Source organism: Talpa europaea, assembly GCF_964194135.1.
Source record: "Talpa europaea genome assembly, chromosome: 13".
NCBI lineage: Eukaryota > Metazoa > Chordata > Mammalia > Eulipotyphla > Talpidae > Talpa > Talpa europaea.
The window spans coordinates 12,312,600-12,331,789 of record NC_140080.1 but is presented as its reverse complement, the minus strand read 5'-3'; the positions used below and the strand labels follow the sequence as shown (position 1 = coordinate 12,331,789).

Genomic DNA, 19,190 nt, shown 5'->3' with positions numbered 1-19,190 from the left:
GAATTCTCTCACCCTCCCGCGCTTCTGACTGTACCCAGTGCTTGTATAAATAAATAAATAAATCTCTTTAAAAAAATAAATAAATATTTAAAAAAAAGTGTTGTAGGAGTAGAGTTAGAACCTGCTCAGTGGTTAAGGAGATTGTGTTTTTAGAGAAATGACATCATTTCCCTCTATAAAGAAGGTTCTGAGGAATCTCAATATGTATTCAGGTTAGCATTTTGAGATTACGGTAATTGTGCCTTCTACTATTTCTCAAATTTGTAATCCATGCGAAAATTTACAGATGTAGTTGTTTTTCTCCTGCAAGCCTAGAGTATGTGTGTGGGTGTTTTTTTTTTTTTTTTTAAGATTCATTTATTTATTTATACAAGAACCAGGGTACAGGCCAGATGCATGGGAGGGTGAGAGGATTCGCCAGAGACAGAGCAGGGAACAAAACAGGCAGGCTGACAAAGAAATACATTGCTGAGGGGAGCAGCAGGCAAGAAAGTAGAGGTCTGCCGTGCCATGTGGGACCCTCGCTGGCGGCCAGGATCGAACCGGTGCTGCAGAGGCTGCAGACAGCTTCACAGTGCAGTGCTCAGCCACCGGCACCACCAGGGAGGCCCTGTGTGGGTGGTTTTATGGCAGGAGAATGTGAGTGGAAGAAAACAGATAATGTCTGCTTTCCCTCTTACCTCTCACATGTGAATTGGGCCCCAGGTATTCTGAGGACCCACCATTTCTAGACGCTCCTAACTTAGGTTTCTCTCATCTGCAGACCCACTCTGAGGAGAGGCCGTTCCAGTGTGAGGAATGTAAAGCTCTGTTCCGAACCCCGTTTTCTTTGCAGAGACACCTGCTCATACATAACAGTAAGTGGAACGCAAGCACTGTGGTCGATGACAGAGTCCTTTCTCGCGCTGTTCTTGTAACCTGTGAGAACATGGCATCGCAGAAGCGAACTATGGGTAGTCACATAACCTGCTTGTAAAAAGAAAGAGTAGGGATAACCCTGCCTTTCTTTCTTCCTTTATCCTGGCTTTGTTTTCCCACAGTAAGAGGAGTCATTCCAAGGGACTTCTTCATATTTTGTATCATTTCTTTGTGTTGACATTTGAATATCAACATTTTTCTGCATTCAGTAAGATATCTTTTTTTTTAAAGATTTTTTTTTTAATTTATTTATCTTACAAGAACCAGGGTACAGGCCAGATGCGTGGGAGGGTGAGGAACAGAACAGGCAGACTGACCGAATTACACTGCTGAGGGGAGCAGCAGGTGAGACAGGAGAGGTCTGTTGTGCCATGTGGGATTCTCGCAGCCAGCCGGGATGGAACCCTCACTGCAGAGGCTGTGGACAGCTTCACAGTGCTGTGCTCAACTGCCTGCGCCACCAGGGGCAGCCCCAGTAAGATATCTTTGAAGTGATGAAGCTGCTGTTTTGTTCTTTTTAAATGTGATGATTAGAGAGGCATGTCTGACTCGAAAGCATTCGGAATCTGGCATGAATTTAGTAACTCACAGGCTGTCTTCTAAAGTTGAAAAGGTTCAGAGTACACATCTAAGTTAAACTCTTCATTTGAGGAGACATGAGAAAATTGGGACTGAGAGAAACACAGTGATGTCATTGAGGCTCCATAGCACAGGGGGAACCCAAGTGTCTGACAGTGGTATTTTTTACTATCTGCCCCCCTAAGTCTGACTTCTTAGGGGGTGAGCAGGCTTGGGAAGGGGGGTTGAGTTCTACTGCGGTAGCCATGCAGGTGTGTGTAGCAGCTAGAGGTAGGGCTGGGTTTAGAACAGCACAGTGAGTGCCTCGTTGCCAAAGGACAGCACTTGATGGAGGAGATATTGTTACTGCTGATCTCGGTTTCAAGGTGGATTCTTTCCTCAGATGTTGAAGTAATCAGAAAGATTTATGACACTTGGTATCTAAAATAAAAGAAAACCAGTCTAGCACAGATAATATATATCTTGCTTTTAATTCAGATCTAATCAGTGCAGTGTCCTCAACATGTCGCGTCCCTGTTGCTATTTAAGTTTTTAATATTTCTGAGGAAAACAGAACAATTAATCTTGAAAATTGATTACATAGATAAAATCTGGGATGACATTTTCTCTAGTCAAGTGAAAGTATCTAAAATGCAGATCAATAAAAAAGATTAAAGCTTTTATAAATACTGAGTGGTGATTATGATGAAATGTACTTTTTTAATGATTTTTATTATGTTTACAAGAACTGGGGTGTAGATCAGAGGTGCAGGGAGTGAGAGGATTCACAAGAGACAGAGTGGGGAGCAGGCAGGCGGATCTACTGAAATACACTGCTGAGGGGAGTAGTGGGCGAGACAGGAGAGGTCTGCTGCACCATGTGGGTCAGCTCCCTGGCTGGGGTTTGAACTTGTGTTGCAGTGGCTACAGGTAGCTTCATAGTGCTGAGACTTAACCCTGTGTACTACCAGGGAGGCCCTGAAATGTACTTTTCTTTAATTAAAAAAATGAGTTATGAGGGCCTCCCCTGGTGGTGCAGGGGTTGAGCACTGGGCGGCGAGGCTGCCCGTAGCCTCTGCAGCGTTGGTTCATTTCCAGGTCCGCCGGTGAGGGTCCCACAAAACAAACAAACAAACAAACAAACAAAAAACGAGTTCTGATTAAGCTATTTTACATCCACTTACAACCCTGGGGTAGCTGTTAGCTCCACTTCCCTTTTTTTAAATTAACAATTACTATGTATTTATGAAATAAAATCTGTCCTATGCCAGCAGTAATTCCATCCCATTTCGCTATCATTTAATTACGAAAACAAACCAAGGAGATGAATGACTTACATATATTTATTTTACAGTATTCTAAATACTTTAGAATATTTAAACCAGTGATAAGACTTAACGTGACTGAACTTGGCTGATGCTCAGGATATGCCTCTTAGATGAAATTTTATTTTTCATAATGGCAAGGAACTTTTAATAGAATCAAACACTTTTGATTTTAGCTGATTGGTTCTCATCATCTTGTGACAGAGGACCCAAGTCCTGAGTGGTGACTGTGTATGTACTTTCTGTATTTAACATAATGTTGATCAGCAGCAGCCTCGAAAAACTTCCCCATCTGTATCTAGATATTTGACCTTAAAAGCTTTTATCAATGGATAGCTCCTTTTACTCTCACCAGTCATTTAAAAAACTAAATAATTTGTGTAAACCCAAAAAGATACATAAAGGCAAACTAGGTAACACTCTGAGATAAGAAATGCACAGAGGCAGCAAGTAATCCTAGCTTCAGATCCACAAGGTTCAGGCTTAAGATTTCAGAAGGCCTATAAAGGTTGAATGAGGGAGTTATAATTCTGGTTGAAAAAACCAAGGGAAGGACTCCCCGGTGGCGCAAGGGGTTAAGCACCACACTATGAAGCGATCCACAGCCTCTGCAGCATGAGTTCGATCCCCGGCCAGGGAGCTACCCACAGGGCGCAGCAGACCTCTCCTGTCTCACCCACTGCTCCTCTCAGCAGTGTATTTCAGTAGATCTACCTGTTCTGTTCCCCACTCTGTCTCTGGTGAACCCTCTCACCCCCCGCATCTCTGGCCTGTACCCCAGCTCTTGTGTGCATAAATAAATAAATCTTAAAAAAAAAAAAAACCCAGGAAAAGTAATTTCCTTTTTTCCTTTCCCTTTGGCCTTAAATTTGGTTATGAAGGATTATTGGAGTCTTCACCTTTCCAAATTTATGCTAGTTTTTGTAAGGGAGGTGGAAAGGATTAGAACTGGGTTGAAATTGAATTGTCATCTCTAACTTAGTTGTAGAAAGTCTTGTCTCTAGTGTCCGTTAGGTGCGAATCTGCTAATATGGCTGTTCTTTTAAAAGGGAAATATATTCAAATACTAACTAGTCTGTCATATTCACTTAATAAAGGCCACATGGGTTTTAGCACTTCCTTGGAGACATCACTGTCTTCAGTGCACATTCTTTGCTGAACACAGACTCCTGAACGTTAGGCATGGTGTTAAGAAGAACTGAAGGTTTTACAAGTGACGCTTAAAAATCACCTTATGACCCCTCAGTGTAGCTGCTGCAGTGGCTCCCTGCTGCAGGCCTGGTCTGTATGAGCAGTGAGAATCCCTGCAGGTGCCTGGGCCTTCGTGCAGAAAGGCAAGCAGGGTGCTCTCCTCTCTGGGTATTGCCACCCCAGTCCATCGGCTACTCCGAGAGGGGCAGGCCCCCAAACTATCCCTGAGACTTGGTAAATTGAACACCTTCTCCATTGTTTCACAGCAGATCAGGAAGGGGTGTAGGCACCTTTCTGGGGTGAGGGCTCCCCTCTGACATGTCTCTTTGCCCTCACGGCCTTCCCACCCCAGCTTGCTCTGCCCACTGCAGGCCAGGGGGTGGTGAGACTTAAGGGACATTCAGGAGGGGCCCCACATGAATCTTATCCCCAGCCCTAGCAATCCATAATGTGCAGAGAGTTTATCGTACTGCTAGGAAATTAGCTAATTTAGTTCCCATGTTTTCTGGATAAAGAGACTGAGAATATAAGAAGGTTGTAGGACTTGCCCCTGATCACATAGCGAATCTACAAATAGGACATTGACATTTGTACTGGAAAAGTAGCTTTAATGGTTAGGGTTAATTGTTAGGACTCTAAAGCTAGCTGTTGGGATTAAACAACAGTAAATCCGGTGCACCCTGGGGGTGGGTGGTGGGAGGCACTTAGCATGACCCTGCTGCTGCATCTCCTGATCTCCTGTTTCTCTTTTTTGACTCTAAGGTGAGAGGACTTTCAAGTGTCACCACTGTGATGCTACCTTTAAAAGGAAGGACACCTTGAATGTGCACGTCCAAGTGGTCCACGAACGACACAAGAAATACAGATGCGAGCTCTGCAATAAGGCCTTCGTCACGCCTTCGGTGCTCAGAAGTCACAAGAAAGTAAGTGCAGACCTGCTGTGACCCGAGTGAGCAGCATATCTAAGCCCTATGGACAGGAATGTCATTATCACATGGTGGTCAATTTCATACTACTCTGCCAACATATTTAACTTTTTTTTTTTTTTTTAAAAATTATGTGTACAAGAACTGGGGAGTAAGCCAGTGGGGGGCAGTGAAAGGATTCACCAGAGAAGAGTGGGGAATACACTGAAATACAATGCTGAGGGGAGCAGCGGGCGAGTCAGGAGAGGTCTGCTGCACCATGTGGGTAGCTCCCTGGCTGGGGATTGAACTCGCACTGTAGAGGCTGCTGATAGCTTCATAGTGCTGCGTCTTAACCCCTTGCACCACCAGGGAGACCGCAATATATTGTAGTATTATATTGTTTTTAAATATTTTTTTTAAACGCCAGCTAACCAAATTCAGTCTCTAATAATAAGATATATATTTGAATTAAATCAAGGGCACATTTTAATCATTTTCACGAGTGGTGTCTTAATATTCTTTGAAATTATACTAGTGACAAGAAATGTGGGTCATGTTTTTGAACAAGGGAACATGTATGCTGCAGGAAAAGAAATTCTGTGGATTTTATACAGTATGACAAATAAAGTGGGCGTTACTTGTATGGAACAATCTTGTGTTGTTGTAATACTACAGACCATTTCACAACTTTGCCGTCAAAAAGAAAGAATTGCCATATTTTGGTCCTTCTGTCAGGGAATAAGAATGAAGCTCCTGTAGGTGTTCTGTTGTTAGACTGTTTGCTTGAAATTGGGTTCTCTGTGGATCACGAGAGCAGAGCTCTTGAGTTGTAAAGGGTGTGTAACTATTTTGTTTAAGAATTTGGAGTGAGGGGCCTCCCCGGTGGCGCAGCAGTTGAGCGCTGGGTTGCGAAGCTGCCCGCGGCCTCTGCGGCGCCGGTTCGATCCCCGGCTGCTCATTTGCCACCGGAGGAGGGTCCCACATGGTGCGCAGACCTCTCCTGCCGCCCGCTGCTCCCCTCAGCAGTGTACTTCGGTCCTTCTGCCTGCTCTGCTCCCCGCTCTGGCTCTGGTGAATTCTCTCACCCTCCCGTGCTTCTGACTGTACCCAGTGCTTGTATAAATAAATAAATAAATAAATAAATCTTTAAAAATAAAAAAAAAGAATTTGGAGTGAGATGAGAAGTTAAAAATACGTGCCAGGTGCAGAATCAAGGAGATGTTGTCATAGAGTGACAGGTGACTGGACGAGATCTCTCTCAAGCTTGCGTATACTATCAGTGCTTTTCAAAGGAATAAAATCTGAAGGACTCTGATGCTGACCAAGAAATTTAGTTTATGGCTCTTTTGTGAATTACATATAGGATTGTATGCACCCGCATACAGGCAGTAATTCAGAGATGAAGATTTACAGATTAGATCCCAACAAGACTATGAAGTCAAGATATTACACTCACTAAGTCATTTATGTGGGAGATGAACACGTTTTGCTGAATTGGTGGCTCTCTGAGGTGGTCAGGTGTTGAGGTAACTTCCCTGCCCCTTTCTCTCAATGCTAGTCCATGCGTCATCTTCTGAGGACACATCAGCTTTAAAAAACCTTTTCAAATATTTTTTCATTAGCCTGTGGCAACTCAAATAATCATACTGCTAGTCATTTACATGAAAACAGATGCAAACACAGGTCCTGGGAGCTGTGCTTTGTGATAGTAAAATTCATCCACTACACCTTTTTCTTAATTTTTAGGTTATCATTGAAATAGTCTAAAAAGAGGGTCATAAAAATGTCCAGATATCTCAAAGAATCACCACCTTCTTCTTTTTCCCCTTCTCCTGTGTTTGGAAAACAAAGAGACTTGGAAAGTAGCTCTGCCCCTCCTGTGTTGGAGTGATCTATTTTGGTGTTGGTAGAGTAAGTGTTCACCCGAGATGCTGACGAGTCAGGTTTCAACCCTGGGTCTGCCTCCTCTTTTAGGAGAGGTCAGTCTTTTGCCTTTGAATTCTAACAGTTTAGTGAAAATAGCTTCCTTGCAGGCATGTGTTATGCCCAGATTATAGGCATGCTGAGGGCAGGAAGGAAAGTTCTTTCATGTTGACTGCTCAGTGAACACCTGCTGATTTTATTTATTTTTTAAAAAGATTTATTTATTTCTGCATACTAGAGCTGGGGTACAGAACAGAGATGTAGGGGGTGAGAATATTCACCAGAGACAGAGTGGGGAGCAGAACAGGCAGATATACTGAAAGACACTGCTGAGGGGAGCAGCGGGTGAGTCAGGAGCGGTCCGCTGTGCCATGTGGGTAGCTCCCTGGCCGGGGATTGAACTTGTGCTGCTATTGGCAGCATGAGAGCAGTGGCTGCCGATAGCTTCATAGTGCTGAGACTTAACCTCTTGCACCACCAGGGAGGCCCATCGCCTGCTGATTTTAAAAGTTAGGCAGTTTTATATGCCTATTTGCTCTGCAGTGGGTGACTTTCTTGAGGTTAGTTCTTTCCTCAAGAGTTCAATCCACACAAAGAATGTGAGAAATGCTCCTCAGGAAGTGTGTCCTGCCAGCAGTGACAGGTGCTCCAGCCCTATTTCCACTCTGTGGCTCTGCTAGCACTTGCTGGTTTTGTGTGACTTAATCATTTCTAGGTGGCAGCTCTAGAAAGCCTTGAAAGGTAAATGCAGAATTACTGGCAAATTAACAGAAAAACACGATTTGAATATTTTGTAAATTTTTTTAAATACTGTTTTATTTATACAAGCATTGGGGTACAAGACTAGAGGTGCCAGAGAGTGAGAGAATTCACCAGAGACAGATCAGGGAGCAGAACAGGTAGAAGGATCGAAATCCACTGCTGAGGGGAGCAGCGTGCAAGAGAGAGGGAGAGAGGGAGAGAGAGAAAGGACTGCTGCACCATGTGGGAATCTCCCTGGCCAACCGGGAATCAAACTGGCACTGCAGAGGCTGTGGACAGCTTTACAGTGCTGCGCTCAACCTGCTGCACCACCAGGGAGGCCCCTGTAATTTTTTTTTTTTTTTTGTAACAAGTGGGAATACTCATGATAAGTGGTTTAAAATCACATTGTGGTTTTAAATCATTTTAATGAAACATAGTCCTGGGAAAAAAGGATTTGCTATTGTCAGAGGCATTTAATCATGTTTACCTAATTCTTTGTCCTCAACTCCTTTTATGCCTTTCCATTTAGACACATACGGGAGAAAAGGAGAAAATTTGCCCGTATTGTGGCCAGAAATTCGCCAGCAGTGGGACGCTGAGAGTTCACATCCGCAGCCACACAGGTATGTAGGTGGTGACAGGGGGCCAGTCAGGTTGTTCTGAGGACACAAGTGTGGGAAAGTAGACAGTCTCTCTCACAGATTAAGAATTAATCTTGACTGTCTTCTCTTCAAGTATTATACAGTCCAATCCCTTACTCTAGAAAAATTTTGACTAAATCTGCTTTCCCATACTAAATATCTGAGTTGGAACCTGGGGGTATTTGTTGGTGTGACTGAGATCTAGTTTTTTTTTTTTTTTAAGATTTACTTATTCATGCATACAAGAACTGGGGTACAGGTCAAAGGTGTGAGGGGTGAGAGGATTCATCAGAGACAGAGTGGGGAGCAGAACAGGCAGATCTACTGAAATACACTGCTGAGGGGAGCAGCGGGCGAGTCAGGAGAGGTCTGCCAAGCCATGTGGGTCACCTCCCTGGCCGGGGATTACACTCGTGCTGCAGTGGCTTGTGGATAGCTTCATAGTGCTGAGACTTAATTCCTAGCGCCGCCAGGGAGGTCCTGGGATCTAGTTTCTGTAGTGCTCTGGTGGATGAAGAAAGGAAGAGCAGTTCAACTTTTTACACAAGGGTGAGGCCTCCTCTTTAATATCCTCCTGAAGTCACATCCCTGGTGACCTTTTGCAGTTCATAAAAGCCTTGGAATGGGGCTTGAATGCTTCAGGATTTTATAGGTTATAGCGGTGCTGGCTATGGGGTCTGTTATGCAGGGGACGGTCCCTAGACTTCCCCTGTTTCTTCAGGCTCTGGGAAGCCTCTGCACTGGGTATAGGCTGTGCCCCAGTGAAGGGGGATGCACAGCTAAATATTGTTGAAAGGTCCTTGTTGGGATTCATCAGTAACGCAGAGAAGTGCTTGAAAAGACTCGGGGGGAATACTCAGTTTGGCTGGAGTGACTCCCAGATTGCTGCCCGAAGCTGGGCTGTGTGTGACAGGCTTACCTGGCTGCCACGTCCTGTTCCAGAGACCTAGCCCGGCCTTTACTGTTGTTTCCCCAGCTCCTAGCACAGGACCCATAGCACAGTAACATTTTGTGAATGAAGAAATGTAAGTTCACGTAGGCTGAGGAATCAGTGCTGTGATGACGGTGTAGGGGGAGAGGATGCCACGGAGCTCACTTTCTTTCTTTCTTTCTTTTTTTTTTTTTTTTTGTGGGACCCTCACTGGTGGCTGGGGATCGAACTGGTGCTGCGGAGGCCGCGGGCAGCTTCGCAACCCAGCGCTCAACCGCTGCACCACCAGGGGAGGCCCAAGATCTCACTTTCTTACGTTGGAAATTTTCTGTCTGAAATGAAAAGATATAAGATCATCCTACTATTGGGTGTTAATGCTTACTATTAACTTAGTCTAAAGGCCATGAGAATAGTTTCAAATATAGTCAAATGAAACCCACAACCAGAGCAGGTCAAGCATAACCCATAGTGCCTAGGGATGGAAAGACAGACAAGGAGGTCCTCTTGCTGAGAACGACCAAGACTGAAGATTTCAGGACAAATCTAACATGCAGAGCAGAAGCTGAGTGGAACTAAAATAGCAGTGGGAAGAGGCACAAGGAGAAGGGCGGCAGAGGGCCATGCGGGGGTGGTTGTGCTTGACGTAGTGCAGCCCTGCAGGCGCTGTGGAGAGGGAGCAGAAGAGAGAGGGTCCAGAAGTTGGGGTCCAGCAGTGCCACCCATTCAGGGGTGTGCTGGGCATGTGCAGGGAGGTTAAGGGCAAGCGTGAGATCACCCCCTGCCATTCTGTGTCAGTTATTTCTGGAGATGTGCAAAATATAGTCACCTGAAGGTACAGCACACTATTCCTTAGCGTATGTGTCTCGTGCCTGTTTGTGGTCGTGTGTGCTGTGTGCTTAGCTCATGTGTGGGAAGAGGGGTAGGTCAGAAATGGGAGTGTACCGTGTCTGCTGATCCTCGTAGTAAGTTGAAGGTCATGCTCTGAGACCTCCTGATGTCACTGACCTACGTTACTGAGTATACATCCCTGAGATCCATCCCTGAGTGAGTGCGTACATGAAGAGCGTGGTGTGTTTTAAAAGGCTTGGGTTGTATTGTTCAGAAGGCAATAAGACATAGATTCCAGCAAGAAAAGATGAACCCAGTGAAGTAGAAAGCTTGATTAATCAAAATAACTCATCCTTGTTGGGAAGGATGGGTAGTGAAGAGTAAAGGACTTCCAATTTTGCTTGCTCCTGAAATGACTATTAACCTCTACAGAATGGCAGTATTTTTATTTTGAGCTCCAAGAATTCTCCCTGATAAAAAGAATCCAGTATATGTAGTGATTTTTGATGTTGTCATGTCTCTGTTCTCTGTTGTGCATATTCTACTCTAAAGAATATTCTAAAATTCATTTGGCTATTTATTGTGTGTGTGAATCCGTGTCCAATGTTGGACAGATTCTGACCTACTGAATAGTTTCTAATCAACAGAACTGACCATGTAAATTCACACAACCGTACCGAGACAGCCAACACATTCTTTTAAATAAATAACATTAAATCTGTATATTTAATTTATTAATTTACAATTTATAGACTACTTCATGCATTTTAGTAAGGAAAATTTAAAAATCTATATTTAAAATATATATATATTTATATATATATTTATTTATATATATATTTAAAAATCTATATTAAAAATCTATATTTATATAAGGTGGTCTGTGTGTTTGCCCAGGTTCACGCAAATATGTATGCATTTATCAATAGTATAACTAGATTTTTTTTGTTTAAAAGCTGACTCATTTAATTTTTACATTTTATGGTTCCTTGGTATTTTGATGTCCAGCCTGTGTCCTTGGTGACCACTGCCTGGCAGCATGGCCAGGTTGTGTTTAAAGTGGCTGGAGCCTCCCGGTGTCTGGCTGCTGGAGTGTGGGCTTTCTGGCCTGGACAGAAGACATTACTGTTTCTCTTTGATTTGTTTTGTCTCATCCCCCAAATCATGTGCATCCATTTACCTCCTCAGCCAGACACTGACTCAGTCATCAGATGGGCTTATGGAAGTTATTTGGCTACTATGACATTAGTGCTTTTCCTATTTTGAGTTTATAAAAGCATTTTTTTCCTTCTCCCTTTATTATTTTCCCTTAGGGATCCACATGATTTTATTTAGCCCTTTTCCACTAGGGAAAATCCCAGTAGGTTTAGCAATTTATATTTGTGCTACAGCATTCCATATGTAAGAGGCCACAGCCTATGACTGAGAATGTTCTTGGTTATATACTGTTGGGAAGAGCATGGGGGAGTACAGGGACGCATGACAATGGGGGTGCGGTCAGGACAAGCAGCAGAGGCAGCCTCTGCAGAACTGGCCCTGGTGACCCCTGATGCTCACATTGTGGCCTCAGTCCTTCAGATCTTGCTTAAAGTAATTGAGGACTCAGGATGTTTGTTAATGGCCAGTTTTATGGTGTCAAATTGTTCCATGATTGTCCAATATATATTTTTGTTTTGAATTGTTTTGTTGCAATTTTTTCAATTTCCCTCCATTTTGTCAAAATGGCTGCATTTCATCCTTTTGTGCAGCTATATAATATTCCATGATCTGGATGTCCCACCTCTCTTTGACACATTCATGCACTGAAGGAGATCGGGGTTGCTTCCATGTTCCAGCTATTGTAAAGGATGCTGCTGTAAATACTGCAGAACATGTGGGTTTGTATTTTTTGGTTGGTAGTTTTCAGGTTGGGTGAATATATGTCAAGAGTGGGATTGCCAGTTCATATGACATTTCCATTTTTAATATTTTAAGGAACATCCAGTTTGCTTTCCATAGTTGTTTCACCAGTTCATATTCCCACCAGCAGTGTAGAAGTGTTCCTCTTTCTCCACATCCTCTTCAGCACTTGTTGGTGGGGATATCTTTTTGATATGTGCCATTTTCATGGGTGTGAGGTGGTATCTCATTGTGCTTATAATCTGCACCGTCTTATAAGGAGTGGCCATGAATATTTTTTCATGATTTTTGCCCATCCTGATATCTTCTGTAGTAAATTGTCGTATCTGCCACCCATTTGTTAATTGGATTGTCACTATCATTTTTTTTTGTGCTTGAATTGTGTGAGATTTTTACATATCTGGATATTAATCCCCTATTAGCTACATATCGCAGAAATACATTCCCCCATTCCGTGGAGTGCCTATTTAGTCATTTTGTATTTTCTTTTGCTGTATAGAAACTTTTTAAAATGGGTTAATCCCAGTTATTTATTTTTGTTTTTAATTCCCTTGTTACAGGGGTTGAATTACCAAAATATCTTAGTTGTTGATATTGTGGAACATATTGCCAATGTTTTCTTCTATGTATTTTATTATTGTAAGGTCTTTTATCTAAATCTTTAAGCCATTTAGAACTTATTTTTGTATGTGGTGTTACTGAGTAATCCAACTTCATTCTTTTATGTGTGGCTTTCCAATTTTCCTAGCACCTAATATAATTTTATCTGTAGCTCTTTACTGTATTGGAAATTAAAGTTGAGAACATTTAAAACACTGGCTGGTTAAAAATAATCCACATACTCCATGTTAACATAAACAACCTATTTTTACAGGACATTATTACATTTTCCTAACCAGAAATAACTTCGTGAGATTGGAGGCACTGTTTTACATTTTTGAAAATCTCTTTAATGTTTGGTTCAAGAGGAAAAGCTGGATTCTCCTATCTGCCTCCTCATTCAGCTTGTGCAATATGTTCTTTTGGTATAGAATTTGCAGAAATTCTTGTCTCACACAGATACATAGTTAGGGTGAGGGGGGAAGTTTTTATATAGCCACTGTCAAATAATTCTGGATTTTATTTGTTAAAAAAAGATTTTTTTTAAAGACATCTCACGTGGAAACAAAAATCATCCCAATGAACCTTTTCCTTTCCTGTCACAATGAAATCCATCAGTGTCTCTTGCACTTTTGAGTATATTTCTCCCATGGCTTATTCTGTAGTGCGACACACAGATATTTGGAAAATCTGGTGTTGATGTCATCAGTGTGTTAGTCATGTCTGAGTATGTAGAAGCCTTCAAGCATGCGGTAGCAGACACAAGTTTTCCAAATTCAAGGTTCTGTTTGAATATTCTATTTGGTCAGAAAGACTTCTGTTCCACCCAATCCTTCTTCCTTTCTTCCAAAATGATAGATTCACTTCTTTTATTTAAAAACAAAACAAAATGTTTACCAACTACTCAAGTCTGAATTACCATAATTTGTCATTTTGGTTTCAGGGAGAAATGGTGTTCCATTTCAACAGCTCAACTTTGAGATGACTTTGGTGGATGAGTATCCGTTAAAAGTGCTTATTTCCCATCTTACCACAAAGGGTATTCGAAAGCTGGTGCTTTCAAATATGATTTGTACTTCATCCAGGGTATCCCTACATGAAAGTAGCATTTATTTTTATGGCCAGAGTTTGGCTGTCGAGACATAGTGACTCCTAGTGAGTTCTGGTCCTACCATTTTGATCTGTAGCAAGGCATCCCGCAGTCAATCTCACTGTTACTTTTATACTATTAATACAAAATCAACACAGTGAAAAGGCAAATGGAACAATGGTAATAATATGAAGACAGGTTGACCTTGCTCATCACTGAAGGAATCTTGTGGATTTCTTGGAGTACAGAGGCCATACATTGGGAAGTAATGCTCTCGATGTTAACTGCCTAGGAAAGCAGGAAAGAGAGTGTTTGTGTGTGTGTTGGGGCAGGTGGGTAGAAGAGCAAAGAGTGGGTTGGTCCATGCTCACTGGACCCAGCTGACAAAGACTGCTCTGTTAAACTGGGATGTTTCTCTTGCATGCTTGCTTAGACTGGTATTGCTCCTCACGGTTATGCTGGCTTTCTTTTTTTTTTTTTTAAAGATATATTTATTTATTTATGCAAGCACTGAGTACACAGGAGGGTGAGAGAATTCACCAGAGCAGGGAGCAGAACAGACAGACTGATGAAATACACTGCTGAGGGGAGCAGTGGGCAGCAGGAGAGGTCTGCGCGCCACGTGGGACCCTCACCCAGTGGCCGGGGATCGAACCGGCGCTGCAGAGGCTGTGGGCAGCTTTGCAACCCAGCGCTCAACCACTGCGCCACTGGGGAGGCCCTATGCTGGCTTTCTTAATAGTCAGTTTTCAAGCTCCCCTCTAAGGTCTATTGTCATTGCATTTATTGAGCTCTTGATTTGCTGTTGGGCTAATAATGTTATGTTTGTGACTGGAATAGAAAAATATGTAAGGTCCTCCAAATTTGGGCAAATTCGTAGTTACAGCACACAACCTACCACTATTATTTTCCTGGAGACACCAAAAAATAGACTTGCTAAAAGGTTACCCTGGCTACAGTGACATTTGTGAAATGACATATTTGAAATCTTCAGTCTGAGGTTGGAGAGGTCTGAGTGATGAGGTTCAATGACTTTCCCACCTAAGGAACCCCCTGCTGGGTGGGAGCACACCCCAGGGAGTCCTTCTTCTGTGATCCACAGTGGGGGTCCCACTTCTATCTCCTAAGAACAGGGCTCTTTGGAGAAAACCATCCTGACCCCCAGCTCGTCCTCATTTGCACTGTGAGCAAATCACTTCACCTCTGTGAGGCCTATTTTTCTACAGAGGTTCCTTGTGAATAATATATTAAATCCTGTCTGTAAAATCATCAGTAGGGTTCATAGTAGAGGGTCAGTTAATGGTTTAATCTCTGAAATGCTTGTGTAATAGTGCTACTTGTGAAGACTCCTTTGCCAGAGTTAAGTGAGTGGTGTTCATTAGCTTTGAGCGGCCAGGCCTTACTGAGTATAATTTCTTATACTGTCATGTTCTGTTCCTTAGATTTTCTTTCTTACAGGGAATTGGTCTGAGAATTTTATGTTCTATATTTTTTCCTTTTTTTTTTTTTTACAACTTTGTTGAGATACTAACTTGTTGATTATGCTGAAATTTGTAGTTTTGTAAACATAATCTTGTTTGTTTATTGATAGTTAACTTGTGGTGTCAGGCATAATTATCACCATGGAATTTTCTTAATGTATTACCTTTGGAAAGTGCACTTTAGCTGACCATATTCTGATGATCAAGTCAGCTGGAAACTCTTTTTGGGGGATATTTCACATTCTGGGCTATGTGTTACTAATGTTTTTCTTGAAAACAAAATGACCTCATAACAACCACTCAATATTTGCCTTATAACATTGCAACTTGCCCTTGGTTTTTTTTTTAAATTTTGAAATTATTGGGCCTCCCCTGGTGGCGCAGCAGTTGAGCACCGGGTTGCGAGGCTGCCCACAGCCTCTGCAGCACCAATTCGATCCCCGGCCACCAGCGAAGGTCCCACAAAAAAAAAAAAAAAAAAAATTACATTAGTACTACATTTTTTGGTCACAAACCAAAGTATGTTTGATTTCTAAGTCCAGAAGTAGGTTATGGGCAGTAAGATTTGTTTCAAAAAGTATATTTTATGTTCCTTATAGAATTGTTTCATAATAGAAAACATCGGAAATATAACTTATATCCAGCACTGAGGAGACTAAGTAATTTTGGTAATTAGAGTAGTATATAGACAGTAAAAACATTATAAATGTGTAATGGTTAACATGAAAAGAAAGGAAAAATGTTGCAAAACCACACAGATATATTTGTATAAGGCTAAAACTTTTGTATAGTAAAGTCTTACAGGTCAAACAAACTCTTTCCCAGTATAAAAGATGAGTAAAATTCCAAGCCTTGTATTATTTTGGTAGTATGAGAATGAAAATTACATGCTTTAGAGGCAAACAAAAGGTGCTTTTGTTTTTTCCTGTTTAGCATTCCCATATTCATTTATTCCTAAGTAATCTGTAATAGCAGGGAGTTGTCACACAGAGGAAATAATGATTACATTTAGTTTCATCAATTTCCCTTTCTAAAAAACTTGACTTTTTAATTTCAGTGCAGTCATAGGTTACACCGCAAAAATTGAGGCTTCCCCACAATTATTTCAGAGATTTCACATCTACCTCCTGCCCCCACACATGCAAAGGCTTCCCCATTGACCATCCCAGTCAGAGTGGTACTTTTGTTACAGCTGGCAAACCTCTACTCACACGTTGTAATCACCCACAGTCTGTAGTTTACCTGGGATTCTTGCTCAATGTCGTATATCAAGGGGGTATTGGACAAATATGTAACCACATACATCCATCATTACGATGTCACACCAAGTATTTTCCTTGCCCTGAAATTCCTTTGTTCACACCCCATCCCTCGGTCCCTGGCAACCTCTGATCATTTCACCATCTCCATAGTTTTTCCAGAAGGTCATGTAGTTGTGTGGCCATAACACCTTTTTTTTTTTTTTAAATCTCTAGGCAAGAATTATTAATGGTAGCTTGACCTTTTAATGAGGTGGATGTACATTTGACTTCACTGTAATGTGACGAGATTTTTATGAACTTAATAATCTTTTCATCTCTTTTCCATTATAATGGTGTCATTTTTAGTGTGTTTTTATAGTATTGAAACTGTCCAGTGATTTGAGAAGTCAGGTCTCTCTTTTTTTTTTTTAAAGATTTATTTATTTATGCATACAAGAACTGGGATAGAGGCCAGAGGGGTAGGGGCGGGGGGGGGAGGGGTGAGAGGATTCACCAGACACAGAGTGGAAAACAGAACAGGCAGATCGACTGTAACACACTGGTGAGGGGAGCAGCAGGTGAGACAGGAGAGGTCTGCTGTGCCATGTGGGTATCTTCCTGGCCGGGGATTGAACTCGTGCTGCAGTGGCTGTGGTTAGCTTCATAGGTTGTGTCTTAACCCCTTGTGCCACCAGGGAGGCCCAGGTCTCTTTTTATAACATCAAATACCTCTACAGTTTATGAAGAGTAAATAGAACTCTTTATTCCTTCATCGTTCCCTGTCTGACATAGCACAGTATTTTTTTTGCACAGCATTAAAGCAGTGTCTGTCACATAAATTTTCTGAGAACGGGTCTTCTTGGCTTGTGATGAATGATCTTATAAGACAGTAATGACTCAGCCTTGGGTTCCTCCTGTCAGTAACTTCTAGGAGCAGTCTTATTAGTATTTAAGTCTTTGTTGTCATTTTTTTTAATTGAAAGTATTAAAAAAAAAAAACATTGAAAATCTCTGATGCTTGGACATTTTGCTTGATTTTTACCCTTACGTGACCACCACTTTGTGTCTTGCTTCCTGATATTTCCCCTGCATCTGCTCCCTCTCATCATCTAATCCCACACCACTGTTTTGTCCTGTAGGGTAAAGTCCGACAAAACTGTTAAGTCCATGAACTTGCATCTACCTTCTTAAGCCCATTCATTCTTCCTATTAGGTGATTGGCAGGAGAGCACCCAAGACAAGTGTGACCGGCCATCTGCCTTTATAGATTATTAAAGCATCATATTCTTGACTTTTTGACTAGAAAGGAATTTCAGAAATTACCTGCTTCAAGTCTTGTAGTTGAAGTAATGCCCAACAAAATAGAGTGATTTGCTGAGCTTACACAGCTCTTCTGAGGTTCCTCTACCACTGAACAAGGGCGTAAGTTGTTTCCGATATATCACATTACTGATATTTCTCCTTCATATTCTTTCACGGACCTTTTAACCCTGACTGTTCCTCATGAACTCACCATGGAATTACATAATTCCTTCCATAAGGTTTGATGATACTGTCTTGTTGATATATAAGCCAACTGAGGATACTAATCTCCACTGAGAAGCTTGAGGGTCTCTAAGTTGGTTACTTCTGGTCTAACCAAGAACTTGGCTTCCCACCCCATAAATCAACTATCTAGAATACTGGATTATTTAATACCTGGTTCACATCCAGAGTAGGGATCCTGGAGTCAGATTACAGACTTTCAAACTCCGCTTTCTTAATTTCTCCTTCCATGAGCTTTAGTAAGTTGTTGAACCTCTTAAAAGCTTAGTTTCTCATCTGACAAATGGAGCCTGACGGTACCATCTTCATAGCACTGTTTCTGGGGCAAGAAATGAAAGTGTATGTGCAGAACTTGGCACGGCCCACAGTGAGGCAGGTTGGAAAGGTGGGGATAAGGGGCACTGCTGCTGCCGATGCTGTTCCTCCTCCGTGGATTTAATCACGGGCAGTCATGCTCGCTGGGAACACCGTGACCCTCTGTCCCCGGTGTCCTGGGCAACATCTTTATATAACCTTTAGCAGCAGCATATAGATCATCTTCAGAACACGGATGAGGGTTTGCTGTCAAGCAGGGCAGCTTGCGGGGAGCGAAGCTACGTGTGCTGTGTGTTGCCATTGCCATAAGCGGAGGTGAGTGTTTGGGTCTGTGCCTGGCAGGCAGCTCTGTGATTTATCCCCTGGTTTTCCAGACTGGAATGGCAGAGATGGTGCTCTCTGGGTCAGCAGAAATAGTAGAGCACATTCTCTTGAGGTTTATAGCTTCTCGGGGTCAGTGAGAGTGGGATTCATTCCACAGGGGGATCCACGGACTGTGACATAAATTCTATCAGTTGTTCATAAATTACAAGAGGAGTTCTAGGAACTGCTTTCGGGTTTTTAAAGCTCTGGGCAGAAGGTTAATTACTTGCCTACAGTTCCAACCAACTTTGCGTGTTAATAGAGACCGGCTGTGCTGGCCCTTCTGTTCTAGGCTGGCTCCCATGCTGTTATTTGAATGTAGTCCTGAATCACTGTCTTAGGAAATATTTACTTTGGGGGGTGGGGGAGAATGCCCATGATCAGCTTAGAAAGAAAGGATCAGAATATAACTATAATATAATTATAGTTATAATATAATTATATTATACTTGGATTTTTAACCACTTGTTCATTCTCTAATGCTTTTTCTAAAAATTTATTCTTTTTTTCCAAGTATTTGTTCAGAGTCATAAAAGAATAGCCATAGATAATTAAAAGTCAGTATAAGACAGTAACTGTAAATTAATAAAAATAGATACTTGATTATGTATAAATGAAAATTTAAAGCTTTTTTTTTATTATTAGAATGAACTAGCTTCAAATGTCAAGAGGGATTTTTTTTTTTTATT

At 41.9% G+C, this 19,190-nt stretch overlaps 1 protein-coding gene across 1 annotated transcript in view; it reads left to right on the top strand.

Moving 5' to 3' along the window:
- The window catches only part of PRDM5 (PR/SET domain 5), a gene marked incomplete at its 3' end in the record, with an annotated part of 156,291 nt that overhangs the window by 78,436 nt on the left and 58,665 nt on the right, over window positions 1–19,190 (top strand). The window contains exons 10-12 of the mRNA XM_084252352.1: window positions 764–857; window positions 4,755–4,915; window positions 8,097–8,190. Coding sequence (XP_084108478.1) covers window positions 764–857; window positions 4,755–4,915; window positions 8,097–8,190 — 349 coding nt within the window. The remainder of the gene's footprint in view (window positions 1–763; window positions 858–4,754; window positions 4,916–8,096; window positions 8,191–19,190) is intronic.